This window comes from Bubalus kerabau, chromosome 4 (genome assembly GCF_029407905.1).
Source record: "Bubalus kerabau isolate K-KA32 ecotype Philippines breed swamp buffalo chromosome 4, PCC_UOA_SB_1v2, whole genome shotgun sequence".
NCBI classification, from domain to species: domain Eukaryota; kingdom Metazoa; phylum Chordata; class Mammalia; order Artiodactyla; family Bovidae; genus Bubalus; species Bubalus kerabau.
In genome coordinates, this window is record NC_073627.1 from 39,530,219 (window position 1) to 39,548,229 (window position 18,011).

Below are 18,011 nucleotides of genomic sequence, written 5' to 3' on the forward strand. Positions count from 1 at the left end.
GATGAATTGTGACAGGTAAAAATGAATAAACAGAAGACAGATGTGAAAAGGAATATATAAAAGAAAAATGTTGATGGCACATATGGTATATCATTTAAAGAAAGTAAATATGGCTGAATGATAGGATCTGACAAGGTAGAATGATAGGCTCTTATCCTTGTAAGACTTTTATACATTTAATACAAAGACAGTAAGGGAAGTCTAATAGAAGAAACTTGAACTGGCCTAGAATATCATGCTAGTAATCATATATGTAATATGATATATCTGTAATATATAGCAGTTATACTCTTACACTGTTAATCTCTGTGAAGAGAAAGGAGGAAAGCATCATTTAAACCATTGATGCTTTTCATAAAACTTTGATTTTGCTCATCATAGTAGCATCTTTATGTATTTGAAAAATAGTGAACATGTGACATTTTAATATTTATTTAACCATGTTTTGTACACTATGTTTTGAGTTTTAGGCTTTAAAAAAAAGTATGATTTTCACAGGTGTTAGAGAAGTTAAGGATTCCACCTATAGGGGAAAAAAAACTAAAGACTTGCATGATTGATTCAGAATGGCTGAGGACATTGCAGACAAAAAAAAATTGTGTACTTTAAACTTTTAAGGATAATCCAATTAATTAAATTTGATCAAAATTTTTAATAGACTAAGGTAATCTTTCATGGTAGGGATTTCAATCAGCTGTTGTAAAGCTTTTAAGTGGATCTGATATCAGTCAAAATTTAGGGATCCGGGAAAGCTAACTTAGTATCAGGGAATAGCCTTACCAATGGTTTAAAGTACATGGGCTTTGTGGTAGCTGTTCTGATGTTCTTTTACATGGATTCTTGCCTAGTTTTTGTATTTGTGGTTTTCAAAGTTTTTTTTTTTTTAAACCACAACCCATAATCAGAAATATTTTACATTATGACTCTCTGTATACTTAATACACTTCATAGAAAGAAGCATGTATGTAAGCATAAAGAAACATATTCCTTACTCGGAGACCAGTGGCCTTTCCTAAGTATTCAGAAGTATTTGGTGTTAATGATCTACCTTTCTTTAACACTGTCCTGCCATCTTGCTTTTATGATCAGAAAAAAGTAATGAGAATACATACTTGCTTTGGTTAAAACTTCAAGTGATAGCAAAATGTACAAAGCAGAAAGTAAAAAATCTCATAATCCCACGCTTCAGAGTTAACCATTTTGGTGTATTGGTATCATGTTTCCATACATTTTTCTATTTCTATACAAACATACCCTCACTTTTTCTTCTTAAAGACAAATGGGCTCATTCTGTAGATACTTTTTAAAAACTTAACAATAGATTGCTCATTTCATTCCAGTATTTATTACTGATACTTTTCTTGATATTATCCTTTGACCCTAGAATGGTAAGTGCTGTAAATCAGTGATCTCTAATGTCTTGTTCTCTGTCATATCCTTTTACGTACAGCAGTGCCTTCTCTAGGTAGATAATCAATGTTTGTTTGTTTAATGAATGAAAACCATTTAATGAGCTGAGAATTCTATTATTTACTGATCTGAAACAAACACAGTCAGATGACCCTGCATCTGACCCTGCTCTATGGGGTATTTATCTTATAATAAAAGAATCAGAGGTGTGAATTCCTTTTGCAGTAAAGAAATGGAAAAGAAGTCCATGTGATAGAGGGACACAGGGGCTAGTTAGGATTGGGTAGCCAAGTGAAATCTTTCTCAGAGGTAACATTTTGCCTGAGTTCTGACTATAACAAAGGGAGAAGCGCCTTTGAAACAGAGGAAACAGCGGTACCAAGGTCACTAGTCAGAAACTTTGTCATTTTTGCCCCATAAGGCTGACTTTTTTCATTGGTTTTCTGCAACATTAACTTGTGTTGTTTTGACTGTTGTTTAGGAACAGTTCCTAAGCACAGCAGTCACTAGTCACTTGTGGCTATTAGAATTAAACAAGATTAAAAATTCAGTTAATCAGTTGTATTGGGTTGGCCAAAAAGTTCTCAAACTTTTTGAGAACCAAGTACTAGCCATATTACAAGTGGTTGGTGGCTACCATGTTGGAGAACGTAACTGTAGACCATCTCCAGTTGCAGAAAGTTCTGTTGCACAGCACTACTTTGAAACACACCAGAATATAAACTACTTGAGAGATATGCTTTGTTCACTGCTGAACTCCCAGTGTCTGGCACATAAAGACTGAATAAATACTTGTTAAATGATAAGATGAATAAATGGATGGATGGATGCTTGGAGGTCAGCACAACTGTTCCCAGAGAGGCAATAAGAAAATGCATAAGCTCTCAGATGAGAAAAAGCTTGTTGTGTTTAAAGAACAGAAAGAAGAATGACTGGGATGAGAGAGAAGAGTGACAGGATGAGATCAATATAGAGAAATTGACAACTTGACCCTGATAGGCAGTGTTAAACATTTGAGTTTTAAGTGCAGTGGGAAGCAGTGAAAAGATGTGTGTAGCCAACAGTAGCGTGATCTCATCTGGATGCCTTTTTAAAGCTGTTTCTTCAATTTTACTGTTTTTTGAGAGTTTAAATAAGGTGGTAGGTATGAGAGTTTATTAAACTTGGTATTTGAGTAAGTAAACTGCTTGAAATCCAGATTATTTATTTCGTTTATAATGTTAGCACTAGCATCCTTGTTTTATGTTTGTTTTAATAATTATCTTACTTATAAGCAGGAACTTATAGGCAAGAACTTGTTTTTGTTTTTCCAGTGAAGGTGGTGTTTTTAAAGCTCATCTCACTTTCCCAAAAGATTATCCCCTTCGGCCTCCTAAAATGAAATTCATTACCGAAATCTGGCATCCAAATGGTAAGTTTATCTGGTTTTACATTTGCAAGAATGACAGCCTGTCACTGAAGTTTTCAAGGTCAATAAATAAGATCTAGTTCTCAGTGAAATTGTGTTGGAATTTTTATAATAGGTTTATTGTGTTTGTTATATACATGGTCTTGGATTAGATTCCTTCTAAAAGAAAGAGTAACGGATCAAATGGAAAAAGTTTGTTTATTTACTTAGTTCTCAGCTATGATGTTCACTGCTGAGATGTTCATGAGTTCATGGGCGATACTCAGCATTAATAGAGCTCTTAAAATTGAGATTATTTCTAAGGTATGATGTGATTCATTGGCTATTACAGAGAACATAGAAGTAGTTAAACTTGGATTTTTAATTATTATTTTCTCATCTTAGCTCCTAGACTATGGACACTCTTAACTATTTATGTATATTCTTCATAAGGAAAAGGAATGTCTTACCTATGTCATAAGATGATTGATAGGGTCAAATGAGATAAAACTCTGTGTGTTTAGATCTTTGGAAAGTATCTAACAGTGCTGTGCATCAAATGGTGACATTGACTTTTTTACCTGAAGTTGTACAACCATTTAAAATTCACTTTGTGAGCCAAAGGTTAGTCTAGATAAACTATGTTTATACACAGTCTCTCTGAACTTTTGGCCTTGTTTTGTATGATTGAGCTTGCAAGAATTTCTTTCCTAAGTATTTTGACTGTAAGTATTTTGTAATCAGTGTTGTTTTTTTAGACTATTACACCAGTCTGCGTTCTACTTCTCATAATCCAGACATTGTGTTGCAAGGAACAGAAACCCTTCTATATTAGTTTAAGCAAAAATCAGTGAGAGTAACAGATGCATGAATAAACCAAGGCTTTATTACAAGGAAATGTAATAGAACTCAGTGACCTGAAAAACAGTTGAGTCTTAGAAGAGACTAGAACAGATGAATGGAAAACTATTGGGAATCAAGGAGGCCACCATATTTCATCACATCTTAGGTAGCAGTGATCACAGAAGACATAGTATGCACCAGTATGAAGGGGAAAAAAGACTTTATTTCTGGTAGAACACATTAGTGATAGTCCTGCACAATGTATGGATGCATGAATCGACCACATCTGCCCCTTGTTGTTTGGACATACGGTTCATTTCTTCCTAGGCTCTTGGCAGTTTCCCCTGCCTTCTCTTGAATTATTCAGTGTGTAATAGTCAATTTTTTTGCACCTGTTTGAAAGGAAAATGTAACAAAAAGTTTCTGAATGCTGTCTTTTGCATGAATTAGCCTATGTTACTGTTGGTAAAGCCTCTTGGAGCCTTAGTTTCTTTGTGAGTTACATGAGAGCCTATACGAAAGCAATACATGGACTCTAATTATTAAGAGGAATGATAGCACTGGCCTTTTCACTCAATTATCAGCTCAATTATTTCACTCAGTTATCTTGCCTTTAAAAAAAAATACTACAATTTTAATAGGTAATAGGTATTAAGCATAAAAGCCTCGTTCTAAGAGGTTTAAAATGTTTTCTCTATGTTTAAAATGAAATGACATGAGGTTAAAATTTTAAAGATGCTAAATTATAACAATTTCTATAAAAGGAAAATGGATCTTAAATCGATTCTGATAGAATTTTGTACAAACATTTGATATTAAATGTTCTCAAAAACATAGGACTTCCTTTTCTCAAGGAAAAATTTATATTATGTGGTGAGTGAGGAAAATATCTTAACACTATATTATCATTTTCTGTTCAACTTTATAGTGCTGTTACAAGTTTTACTGTTGTTATTCTTGCTTCTTGATCTAGTTATTTCATTTTAGTTAATAGATTATATTAGAAGGTGTAGGTGAGTTGGGATAAGGAGCGTTAATTGTTGAATAGCTCATGTACAGTACACTGAAGGCATGGGTCTTAAATGTTGCAATCACTGCTAAACTCTGTGTGTCAAGTGTGGGTGCCTGGCATACAGCATGCATTCAGAAAGCATTAGTCGTAGAGCCGCAATGCATAAAAACTTTGATGCTGGTTCCCCAGGGGTGAAAAATACGCTTTAACATTATACCTATCATAAATTTGTTGGACTTTAGGTAGGAAGTCAGAAATGAATCCAGGTATTATTATTGGTTTTTATAGGATTTGCAGATTTGGTTGTGTAATGTAAAGAAGTTAGTAGAATATAGGACCCCATTCCCCCTTTTGATCAACAATTAATTTATGGCTTGGATTTTAAAATAGGTTTATAGATTAGAGACCTAATGAATGTATGCTGATGAGTTTTCACTGGCAATATAACATGATCTTTTTGGAGAAGGGAATGGCAACCCACTCCAGTACTCTTGCCTGGAAAATCTCATGGGTAGAGGAGCCTGGCAGGCTACAGTCCATGGGGTCGCAAAGAGTTGGACACTTCACTTTGTGGATTTGTGTGTGTTTTTTTCCCTGAAAATATAATTTTGCCTTTATGTGATTTAAAAAGTATTTTATGATGTTATTTTTCATTTTTTTCTTAGGAAAGTCTTAGACCTTTGACTATCAACCATTTCAAGCAGTAAGTTGCTAGGGAAACTAGGAAATCATACAGAAACTCAGTTCTGATGTTTGGACCATATACTTTGTATAAATGAACAGATTCAATAGATACCATTTATTTCATTATTTATTACATGTAAATGCTAGGTACCATCTACATATTAACTTGAAATTTTGCAGAAATGAAAAACATGGCTTACATTTCTTTTGGCTTTGTCAGGTGGATCCTATTTGGTAAAATCTCTGGTCTTCCTAAAAGGTTAACAGGTTCCATTTTGGACATTAACTTCTGTATATATTCAGTGGAACAGTGGTACTGAATCTTACACAGATACCATGGGAATCAGGGTCATATCAACTAATATTTATTTTATGTATAGCCAATTTTTTAAAGTATTTGAAACTGGAATCTTACTCTCTAATTTTGCAGTTGATAAAAATGGTGATGTATGCATTTCTATTCTTCACGAACCTGGAGAAGATAAATATGGTTATGAAAAGCCCGAGGAGCGCTGGCTGCCTATTCACACGGTGGAAACCATCATGATTAGTGTCATTTCTATGCTGGCAGACCCCAATGGAGACTCACCTGCTAATGTTGATGCTGCGGTAAGGACACATCTGCTCTCCCCTTTAATTAAGCTTGATTAAAACTATATACTTTTATATGTATGTGTTTGTGGATGTGTATTGATATATCTGTTTATTTTCATTTATTTTTCTCATAAATCTTATTTTACTGCCAAATAGTTGTACCTTTTAAGAATAAGGATGCTATCCTACATAATTGTAAAACTATTAATATCTAGTCGCCATTAGGTCCATATTATTTGCAAGCATTTATTTTTGAGACTTTCAGACCTACAAAACATTGGATTACCCTATACCCTACACATAGATTAACCATTGTGGAGATTTTGCAACGTTGTTGTTATTATTAACATCATTGTCATTATTATTATTTGCTGAATTGAGAAGGCTTTACAGATCTTTATATTTAAATACTTCAGCATGTAGCTCCTAAGAACAAAGAGAGGGGGCGAGGGAGAATCCAGAATTTAGGAACTTATTTTATTTTGTATTCATGTTTTATTTATTTATTCATTTATTTTTACTTAGTTTTTTATTTTTTAAAGGATGGTGTTTCCTATCATTTTATTATAGGTTTCTCATTTTTACATTATTGTTTTTATTTTATTTTTAAATCTTCCTTCTTTTCCTTTTAAAAAAATTATTTGTTTTTTGTTTCTGTTTTTTTTGCCTGCACCATGTGGCATATGGAATCTTAGTTCCCTGATCAGGGATTGAACTTGTGGCCCTGCAGTGGAAGCGTGGAGTCTTAACCACTAGGGAAGTCCTGTATTCATGTTTTATTAGTCTTTTTTTTAATCTAGAATAGTCCTAGTTCCTCAGTCATCTATCCCTCTTTAAAAATCCTTTTGTTCTAATTCTTGGAACCCTTGTTAGGATATGTGAAAGCCAGCAGGTTAAATTAACCTTTTTTTTTCCCCTCTTGTTAATTCAGATCTACATAAAAACTTGGGGGTAAAAATCTTACTTGTAGAAAAACACTACATATATAACCACCTTTCATTTGATCTTAGCCGAAAGGCCAAGAAGCGCTATAACCACCTTTCAAATCTCTGACTTTGAATTTTTGAATTTAGTAATTGAAGTAAACACTGACAGAAAATCATTCTAACTTTAGGCTTAGTCAAGTCAACATAAGGGGTGTATGTGTGCAGAATTGGTTCTCCTTAGGAGTGTGTGAGTGGTAAGCCAGATACTAAACTAAGAGTGAAAAAAAAAAAAGTAAGAGTGAGTTGGAGGAAGAGAGGTGTCAAATGCCAAAATGAAGAAGTAATTACTTTCCATACCAAATACCCATACCTGGAGCTCTAATTCTAGTGGTCTTCAGATATTTTTATAAAATCTATATATCATCATTATTACTTTAGGAAGGTATTAAAATTTGGGGTGTGTGTAGAAGGAAAGGCCAAACTTTCTGTCATTCAGTTTTCAACCCCACTTTTTAGTGGCTTCAAGCTGCCATTCCCAAACTTTAACTTTGGGGTTCTCTTCAGTAGGTCCTTTCCCTCTTTGCTGGGGTCCCACTGAGACATCCCTAGGCCGCTGCTTTCTCTGCTCTGCTGCATGTTTCATTGTTCTTTCATCTACCTTTGGTCTTCCAGGAAAAATTTCTCCCCATTATTATATGACTTCACTGCCATTTTCTTTGGTAGTGAGGATTTATATCTTACAAAAGTAATTCCAGGGACTTTCCTGATGGCCCCAGTGGTTAAGATTTCATGCTCCCAATGCAGGGAGCACAGGTTCTAGAACTAGGATCCCACATGCTGCATGGTGCACTCAAATAATAATAATTCCATATGATCTTTTTAATACCTTTCTACCTGATCCCCCTTGCTCTCAGTCTTAATTCTCTCTGCTGAGTGTGCTTTTTAGGTGATTTTTTTTCTCCTTCGTTTTGACCTCCCTTTTTTACTGGAATTGCTCTTTCTTAAAATGTCTTAGAAATGATAATGAGGTAATTAGAGACAATGACATTTTATTCACAAATACTTTATCAAATATCTACAAATCTCTGCATTTCCACATTATAGTTTACCTCATCATTTACTATAATGATTGGCTTACTGGGGTGCCTTGCTTTGAGGGGAAAAAATTGTTCAGATCTCTTCCTCTGCAAGAACAAGTGTTGAAGGTTTCTACAGTCTTTGCTGTCCCTACATGGATGATACAGGGAAAAAAATAGGCCAGGCATTTTAGTGAGAAGTTCCTGCTATTTACATGCTAAATACAAATCAGCTCTCTTCTCATGTGAAAGTATGCTGGCGCTCTTTTGTGTTCCCTTTTCACGTGCCTGGCAGTAATAGTGTTATTGTCACTGTCATGTCCTGGCCCCTCCCCCACTAGAAATACTACTCAGTATCATCTCAATATGATGCACTACACCCATCTACTTGATATAGGAGGCACAGTTCTGTCTACTTTATTTTCTGGTTGCTTCCAGTAGAGAGTTGGTGATCCTCCAGATAGCCTGGATATCTTATTTGTAAGCAGCAGCTTTCTTTTCAGTGTAATACAAAATTGCTAAAGCTTTTTAGGGCCCTTTCCTTTTTCAAAGAGACTTTGCCTATAGAAGTAATTTGTATGTATCCTGGCAGAGTGCCTTGCAAAAGTGTTTTCAATCTTATCAACTGTTTAACGTTTTAAACGTGTTCACATTGCCAAAGCATTACATTCAAAATTAAAGTAGGTATTTGAGGTAAGAGGAGTTTGCATAAAATCACTTGCTATTACTTTTGTACTTACAGAAAGAATGGAGGGAAGACAGAAATGGAGAATTCAAAAGGAAAGTTGCCCGCTGTGTAAGAAAAAGCCAAGAGACTGCTTTTGAGTGACATTTATTCAACAGCTGTAACTTCACTTATTTCAGGGTAAGTTCATTTAAAAAAATCATCCTACTCTTTTGCCTTTTTTATACATGACATAGTGTTTTTAGAAATGTGTGATTTGGGGATTTGAATTGCTTGTTTACATTGGCTTCATTTTTCAGTGGTAGTGTCCAGTAATCTGCTGTTTCTCAGCAGATTAGTGTCATCTACTTGCTTTTTCCTTCAGTAAATCCAGCTGATTTTCCGTGTTATTCCGTGTTAAATATTCCGTGTTAAACTGATTTAGTATGGTAGTAGTTCACTGTTGGTAAAATTTCTCATTATAGAGGGTTTTTTTGTTTTTGCTACATTTTCTTTGTTTTTACCTTTTGGTCTGCCATCTTTGACTAAACTAGGCACTGAAATTTCTTATATTTTCTCATACTGTGCTATATATGGTAAAGATTGACTTAAGTTTTTCCTAGTTTTTTTAAAAAAAGAAAGACCATAGTTTGTAATATATTGATAAGACCATTAAATATCTACCTTTCTTGTTTTAATTGGTCTTTATCTCTTTGCTCATTACTTACAGGGCCAGTAGGAAAATTTTTCCTTTTCTTGTATACCATCTGTCCACAAGTCTGCTTTAAGTCTATCAAGGAGCCAAAGATAGTAGGCACCCATCTGGCTTAGAAGAAGACACGGTGTAGATGAATTGACCAAATGTGTGATATTTAAGTTCTTTGGCTTTTCTTTCTTTAAATTAAATATTGAGGTGATAAAACCTACTTATGAAACGTAGCATCTAAAAAAGTCAGAGTACATGCTATATCTTTGTACCGGCCACCTATTTTAAGAAAAAGAGCTTTATTATTAACTGTTACATCTCCTACATTCCCCTCCTCTACCAATACTTTTTTCATATTCCCAATTCTATGTTTACCATTGTTTTTCTTCACAATTTCATCAATTTTTATTCCTAAACAACATATTGCATGTTTTTGAGCTGAATATATGTGGAATTATAATGTGTTTTTGGGGTCATATTCTTTTGTGACTTTGTTGCTCAACATTATATTGTTGAAATTGTCCTTTGTTATGTACAGTTATATTCCATGTTCACTGTTATGTAGTATTTCATTAGATAAATTTACTCTTGGTTCTCATTTCATTATTTCTCTAGAGTGGGGTTTTTGTTTGTTTTTTGTTATTGTTGTTTTTGCTTATTCTTGTTTCTGTTTTTGTTTTGTTTTTATTTGGGGGAGGCTGTTTCTTATTTTTGGCTGTACTGCCTGATTCCTAGGATTTTAGTTCCCAAGTCAGGGATTGAACCTGGGCCTATGGCAGTGAAAACACTGAGTCTTAATCACTGGACCACCAGGGAATTTCCCTATTTTGCTTTGTTTTCGCGATTACAGAGAAGGTAGCTATCCTTGTTTCTTGTAGATGTACTAAAAGAGTTTCTCTGGGGTGTATACCTAGGGGTGGAATTAAGTTAAAGGTGTATACACATCACTTTAATTAGATAACACCAAATTATTTTAAAAAATATTGGATCTATTTATACTCCTGTTGGCAAGGACAAGGGTTCTATTTGCTCCATATTCTCTTTAACATTTGATATTGTCAGACTTCTGCAAAGTCTTGTTTATTTTTCCAGTTTTTTCTTTTGGGTCTCCACTGCGGTGGATGGGCTTTCTCTAGTTGTAGTGTGCAGGCTTAGTTGTCCTGCGGCATGTGGAATCTTCCTGTAACCAGGGATCAAACCTGCATTCCTTGAATTGGAAGGCAGATTCTTAACCACTGGACCACCAGGGAGGTCCTTTCCCAAAGTTTTTGATCTAGTATCAGATGAGATGTCATTAGAGACTTGACGTGTGTTGCCCTAGTTACAATGCAGTTGCATGCTATAATGTGTTTGACCATGGATACTTCCTCTGTGAAGTGCTTTTTTTGGTCTTTCCTATTTTTCAGTTAGGTTATTGATTTCTATCCTTGTCAGTTTACTTTCTTTATAGTATTTTGGGTGAACAGAGGTGCTTCAATGTAATGCAGTTGAATTTTAATTTTTTCCTATATGGATTTTACTTTCTGTGTCTTAGATTCTTCCCTGCCACCAGAAAGTTATTATTGTAGGATGAAGTAAGAGGACAAAGGGAGAAACAAAATCTTCCCGCTCCCACAGATCAGCTACATGGCCACATTCTGTACCACCAGGCAAAAGGATTCTGTCTTTTGGTTCTGTATCAAGGGTAGAGGGACTGTATTAATTCCTTGCTATTTTACAAATTACCCCGTTCAATGACCTAAAACAACATCTGTTATCTCGTCCACGTCGAACCTTCTGGCTCTGGGGTCATCATAATGCTGCAGTCAAGGTGTCGGCTGGCACTGCAGTCATCTATCTCAGGGTTCAGCTGTGGGTGGATCTGCTTCCAAGTTCATTCATGTGGTTGTTGGCAGGTTTCTGTTCCTCACAGGCTGTTGACTGGGTTCTTTCTAAGTTTTGTCACATAGGTCTTCATAGGTTAGCTCACAACATACTGGTTGGCTTCACCAGGGAATAAATAAGATGGTAAGAGAAGATAAGCTCTGGGTGTGGTGGATGTTACTGCCTGTCCAGAGGGAAATAATCATACTCCAGCCTGTTGGGAATGTTGCCTGCTGATAACTCATAGCTGACTTGCTTTCTAGGAGTTAAGAGATCACTTGCCCAAGTTAGTCCCTTTCCTCAGAAGCCACTTGTATCCATGGACTGTTTGGTTTGGAGAAAGAATGGGTTGGTACAAAGACTTAGGCTTTTTTCTCAATTTGGGGATTATCTGAAAGGCCATTCCAGTGTTGGATTGACCGAAGTCTGTATTTCAGCTGCGCTACCCCCACCATCTTCTGCTTAGATCTGTTTCCCTCACTGTTGCTCTTCAAAGCACTTCCCAGTAAACCTTACACAAACACCTGTCTCAGAATCTATTTCCTAGGCAACCTGACCAGGACACAAGGCATTGTGTAACCCAAGACAGGAATGCTGAAGAAGCTGAGTTGAACGGTTCTATGAAGACCTATAAGACCTTCTAGAACTAACACCCCCAAAAGATGTTCTTTTCATTATAGGGGACTGGAATGCAAAAGTAGGAAGTCAGGAAATACCTGGACTAACAGGCAAATTTGACCTTGGAGTACAGCATGAAGCAGGACAAAGGCTAATAGAGTTTTGCCAAGAGAACGCACTGGTCATGGCAAACACGCTCTTCCAACAGCACAAGAGAAGACTCTACACGTGGACATCACCAGACAGATGGTCTGTACCGAAATCAGACTGATTATATTCTTTGCATCCAAAGATGGAGAACTCTATACAGTCACCAAAAACAAGACCAGGAGCTGACTGTGGCTCAGATCATGAACTCCTTATTGCCAAATTCAGACTTAAATTGAAGAAGGTAGGGAAAACCACTAGACTGTTCAGTTATGACCTAAATCAAATCCCTTACCTTTACACAGTGGAAGTGACAAATAGATTCAAGGGATTAGATCTGATAGAGTGCCTGAAGAACTATGGATGTAGATTCGTGACATTGTACAGGAGGCAGTGATCAAGGCCATCCCCAAGAAAAAGAAATACAAAAAGGCAAAATGGTTGTCTGAGGAGGCCTTACAAATAGCTGTGAAAAGAAGAGAAGCGAAAAGCAAAGGAGAAAAGGAAAGATATACCCATTTGAATGGAGAGTTCTAAAGAATAGCAAGGAGAGATAAGAAAGACTTCCTTGGTGATCAATGCAAAGAAATGAGAGGAAAACAATAGAATGGGAAAGACTAGAGATCTCGTCAAGAAAACTAGAGATACCAAGGGAATATTTCGTGCAAAGATGGGCACAATAAAGGACAGAAATGGTATAGACCTAATAGAAGCAGAAGATATTAAGAAGAGGTGGCAAGAATACACGGAAGAACTATACAAAAAAGATCTTCATGACCCAGATAACCACGATGGTGTGATCACTCACCTAGAGCCAGACATCCTGGAATGCAAAGTCAAGTGGGCCTGAGGAAGCATTACTATGAACAAAGCTAGTGAAGGTGACGGAATTCCAGTTGATCTATTTCAAATCCTAAAAGATGATGCTGTAAAAGTGTTGCACTCAACATGCCAGCAAATTTGGAAAACTCATCAGTGGCCACAGGACTGGAAAACGTCAGTTTTCATTCCAATCCCAAAGAAAGGCAATGCCAAAGAATGCTCAAACTACTGCACAATTGCACTCATTTACACGCTAGCAAAGTGATGCTCAAAAGTCTCCAAGCCGGGCTTCAACAGTATGTGAACCGTGAATTTCTAGATGTTCAAGCTGGATTTAGAAGAGGCAGAAGAACCAGAGATCAAATTGCCAACATCCATTGGATCGTCGAAAAAGGAAGAGAGTTCTAGAAAAACATTTACTTCTACTTTATTGACTATGCCAAAGCCTTTGACTGTGTGGATCACAACAAACTGTGGAAAATTCTTCAAGAGATGGGAATACCAGACCACCTGACCTGCCTCCTGAGAAATCTGTATGCAGGTCAAGAAGCAACAGTTAGAACTGGACATGGAACAGCAGTCTGGTTCCAAATCAGGAAAGGAGTACGTCAAGGCTGTATATTGTCACCCTGCTTATTTAACTTATATGTAGAGTACATCATGAGAAATGATGGACTGGATGAAGCACAAGCTGGAATCAAGATTGCTGGGAGGAATATCAATAACCTCAGATATGCAGATGATACCACACTTACGGCAGAAAGCAAAGAAGAACTAAAGAGCCTCGTGATGAAAGTGAAAGAAGAGAGTGAAAAAGTTGGCTTAAAACTCAACATTCAGAAAACTAGGATCATGGCATCCAGTCCCATAACTTCATGGCAAAGAGATGGGGAAACAATGACAGACTTTATTTTTTTGGGCTCCAAAATCACTGTAGATGGTGACTGCAGCCATGAAATTAAAAGACGCTTGCTCCTTGGAAGAAAAGTTATTACCAACCTAGACAGCATATTAAAAAGCAGAGACATTACTTTGCCAACAAAGGTCCATCTAGTCAAATCTATGGTTTTTCCAGTGGTCATGTATGGATGTGAGAGTTGGACTATAAAGAAAACTGAGTGTCAAAGAATTGATGGTTTTGAACCATGGTGTTGGAGAAGATTCTTGAGAGTAAGGACTGATGCTGAAGCTGAAACCCCAATACTTTGGTCACCTGACGCGAAGAACTGACTCATTTGAAAAGACCCTGATGCTGGGAAAGATTGAAGGTGGGAGGAGAAGGGGGCGACAGAGGATGAGATGGTTGCATGGCATCACCAACTCAATGGACATGAGTTTGAGTAAACTCCAGGAGTTGGTGATGGACAGGGAAGCCTGGCGTGCTGCAGTCCACAGGGTCGCAGCGAGTAAGACACAACTGAGCAATTGAGCTGAACTGAACTGTACCCAAGGCAGCAGGACAGAAGACTCACTGCTTTACCTAGTTGCATGTGTGTACATGTGAATCTAGAGTCATTGCTCACAAGTAGAAGTACAAATGGATCTGTATATGGCTTCTGTTTGTCCTAAGCAGCCGTCTTTTCTCCCCTGCTTATTTGAGACCACATTCACAGTATGTGGTTATCTCAATAGGACCATACCCTTGATGGGTTTCCTATTCGGATCATTTAAAGATTGGCCTCCACATCTCACCCATATCTCCTTAAAAATTAAGGCTCCTGAAATGCTGAGCCTTTCTTATCACCTTTGTTACAATAAGATTATGAAGAAAAGTGAAAACTCTCCTCAGTGTGCTTCAGGACACACCCATCTCACTGCTGCTGATACAGGTGATCTGTAGTGGTCTTGCTGACTGAGAAAGGGAGGAGGCTAAGCTGTCTCCAGTAAGTTTTAAAACATAAGACAGATATGGCTCTCTTTGCCGCATCTACTGCGAGAATGAAGACCATTCTCAGCAACCAGACTGTCGACATCCCAGAAAATGTCGACATTAACTTGAAGGGACGGACAGTTATTGTGAAGGGCCCCAGAGGCACCCTGCGGAGGGACTTCAATCACATCAATGTAGAACTCAGTCTCCTTGGAAAGAAAAAGAAGAGGCTCCGTGTTGACAAATGGTGGGGAAACAGAAAGGAACTGGCCACTGTTCGCACAATCTGTAGTCACGTACAGAACATGATCAAGGGTGTTACACTGGGTTTCCGTTACAAGATGAGGTCGGTATATGCCCACTTCCCCATCAACGTTGTTATTCAGGAGAATGGTTCTCTTGTGGAAATCCGAAATTTTTTGGGTGAAAAATATATACGCAGGGTTCGAATGAGGCCAGGGGTTGCCTGTTCAGTATCTCAAGCCCAGAAAGATGAGTTGATTCTTGAAGGAAATGACATTGAACTTGTGTCAAATTCAGCTGCTTTGATTCAGCAAGCCACCACAGTTAAAAACAAGGATATCAGAAAATTTTTGGATGGTATTTATGTTTCTGAAAAAGGAACAGTTCAGCAGGCTGATGAATAAGATCTCAGTGATCCTGCTGCAGAAACAACAAGATAGCAGATGGTTCTATGGACTCAGTTATGATGTTTTAAAGAGACAATAAAAACTTGATTTGAGAAAAAAAAAAAAAGACAGATATGAAAAACAAAACTACTAAAACAAAATACAGGAGAATATCAAAGTAGAGAAGGATTTATTAGGCACAAATAACACCCATAAAAGGGAAAAATGATAAATTTGGCTACATCAAAACCCAAAACTTAAATATTACGACAAGACAAAAGAAATAAAAATAAGTGGCAAACTGGGAAAATATTTCTGTAATCTAATATTTAGGATTTCTATCTACTGTCTACAACAAAATTTTGAAAATCAATGAGACTATCAGCACAAAGGAAAATGATATGAATAGATAATAGAAGCAAAAAGAAAGCTGATAGTTGTTATGCATGCCACAAGTAATTCAGCTGCATTTATAAGCAGAAATACAAAGCTGCAGGGGATGACATCAAATTCATCAGGTTGTCAAAATCAGAATGTCCAAGAAACCCAGGTGTTGGTGAGGATTTCAGGAAATGGTATATACTTGAACTCCTGGCATGTGAGGCTGTTCTGTCAACACTGGAGAGTGATTTGGTAATACCTAGTCAGTGTTCTTGCCTGGAGAATCCCAGGGACGGGGGAGCCTGGTGGGCTGCCATCTCTGGGGTTGCAGAATCAGACACGACTGAAGTGACTTAGTAGCAGCAGCAGCAGTCAATTTGAAAACACAGATCCTGCAATTTAGGTGTATAGGTTAAGAGAAACTCGAGCACATGTATACAGAGAGACATGATACAAAGATATTGCTTATAGTACTGTGTGTAATTTTTAAAAGCACATCAGAAGTAATCAGTTATTATTAATATCAGTTACAATATTGTTAATCAACGAAAATATATAATGTAGACTTAGTTATATGTAATCACATAGTTAACAGAGTCTTGAATAGGAGAAGCAATGTGATAAAAAGAAAAAAGAATGATACCATTTATATATATTATAAAGTAAAACCCACCATTCTGTTGTAGCTATCTGACAGAATGAAAGTTTTTTAAAAAGAAAGGACTAGAAGAAATACATAAAATTCTTAAATTTTGCAGTAGTACTTTAGGGAGGAAGAGAGGGACCTGGGAAACAAAAGGACTTTGCCTTGTTTTTTTAACTGTCAGTCTTCCAGCGTGTTGTGCTCACCTTCCTTCTCCATAGAATACTAAAGTAGTAAGGAGACCAGGGGCTGCCTGTTTGCCACATTCAAAGGCTTAATTTCAGTTTTGATGAGGGTATTTTTGTTGTTGTTGTTTGTTTTTTGGCTGTGGCATGAGGGGTTTAGTTCCCCAACCAGGAATGCTGTGGAAGCATGGAGTCTTAACCATTGGACCTCTAGGAAAGTCCCTTAGTTTTGGTTTTTTAATTTCTGTAGCATTTGAACTGAATTGACTATTGATCTCCCTTCTAGAAACATCTTCTCTTACCCATAAATATCATGGCTGTCTCTTGGTTTCCTCTGAATCTGACTGCTACCTTTAGAGCTGCAGCTATATGTAAGGAAAAGTAAACCTCTTTCCCATCTCAGCCCACCAGTTCTCAGAAGTAACCACTGCTTAATCTTTCAGAAATCTGATCTACCCCAACACCCATGTACATACAAGTGTGATTTTGTCTGTGTCTATAACATACATGTATACATAGTGTCCACTCTGCTTTCCGGTTAATGTTGTCTTTTGATATTTTATTAATATCAATTGTCAGTAATATATATCTGCTTCCCTTTTAACAGTTGCATGTTATTAAGGTTTAAGATTTATATCTTGGAATGAGAGGTAACACCAAGAACAGCACACCTTGAGCTCATTTCACTTCTTATTTAATGAATATTTCCAAAGGCACTATTCTCTTGGGAAAGAAGGGGTTCTCCAGAGTACCATAGATATTATCCAGGCCAATAAAGAACTGTTCACCTGGCCAGTTAGACCAGGCACAGAAATGTTAAACCACATGGAAAGCTTTAGTGGGAGTAATAGCAGAGCATGGCTTTAAGTTAGCACATGCCTAGTACTGAATGGTTAAGATAGAGGTTAAACGTAGGGCTGTGAGTGAGATTAGAAGTCTCCAGAGTAGAGATGTCCATTCATTTGGTACAGAGAGCAGTACTTACTAGGGCCAAGGACAGCATCCTTCTGGCTGGGGACAGAAATACATGGGCTGGTTCATCACCAGGAGAAGAGCTAGGAGAGTGAGCTGTTAGACTTCAGAAAGGAAATGTGTGAATGGTCCAAAATGGATGACATAAAGCAAAGAATAAGAATAGTTCAGTTTGGGGGAGAAGGATGGGTTGGTGATGGGGGAGAGTTGTTTAGTGCCACCACACTTGGTGGCAGTGTAGAATGAATTGGAACTTTTGGAAGAAAGGTAATGCCCTGATATAAACCTATTTAACTTATGGACTGCTTTCACTTTAGAATGGTTGAGATTATTGGGACACTTACCCTTGAGTGAGAAATTACTTTCATTATTGTCTTTTAACATCAAAAAGTGTTTTTTGTGTGTGTTGTTTTTTTTAAAGCATGCTTGTCTGCTTTTTATTTTATAGGCCTTTTAAAAGATTAAAATGTGTAGCCACTTGGAAAATTAATGATATGATTCTAGTTTCAGAAATAAATGGAATAAGACACTTGGAAGCTAAACCATCTCCAGATTTGTAGGTTAGGAATCAGGAATAGT

The 18,011-nt window shown here is 36.9% G+C and overlaps 2 protein-coding genes across 3 annotated transcripts in view; both read left to right on the forward strand.

The window, feature by feature from the left end:
* Positions 1–18,011, forward strand: part of UBE2G1 (ubiquitin conjugating enzyme E2 G1) — a 67,687-nt gene that overhangs the window by 44,564 nt on the left and 5,112 nt on the right. For both annotated transcript variants that reach the window (XM_055576866.1, XM_055576865.1), the window contains exons 3-5: positions 2,724–2,821; positions 5,767–5,945; positions 8,675–8,797. In XM_055576866.1, coding sequence (XP_055432841.1) covers positions 2,724–2,821; positions 5,767–5,945; positions 8,675–8,761 — 364 coding nt within the window. In that variant the 3' untranslated portion in view covers positions 8,762–8,797. The remainder of the gene's footprint in view (positions 1–2,723; positions 2,822–5,766; positions 5,946–8,674; positions 8,798–18,011) is intronic.
* Positions 14,645–15,377, forward strand: LOC129649438 (60S ribosomal protein L9-like). Its single transcript, XM_055576868.1, has one exon. It carries the CDS (start codon positions 14,661–14,663, stop codon positions 15,267–15,269), a length of 609 nt encoding a protein of 202 aa, XP_055432843.1. The 5' UTR covers positions 14,645–14,660; the 3' UTR covers positions 15,270–15,377.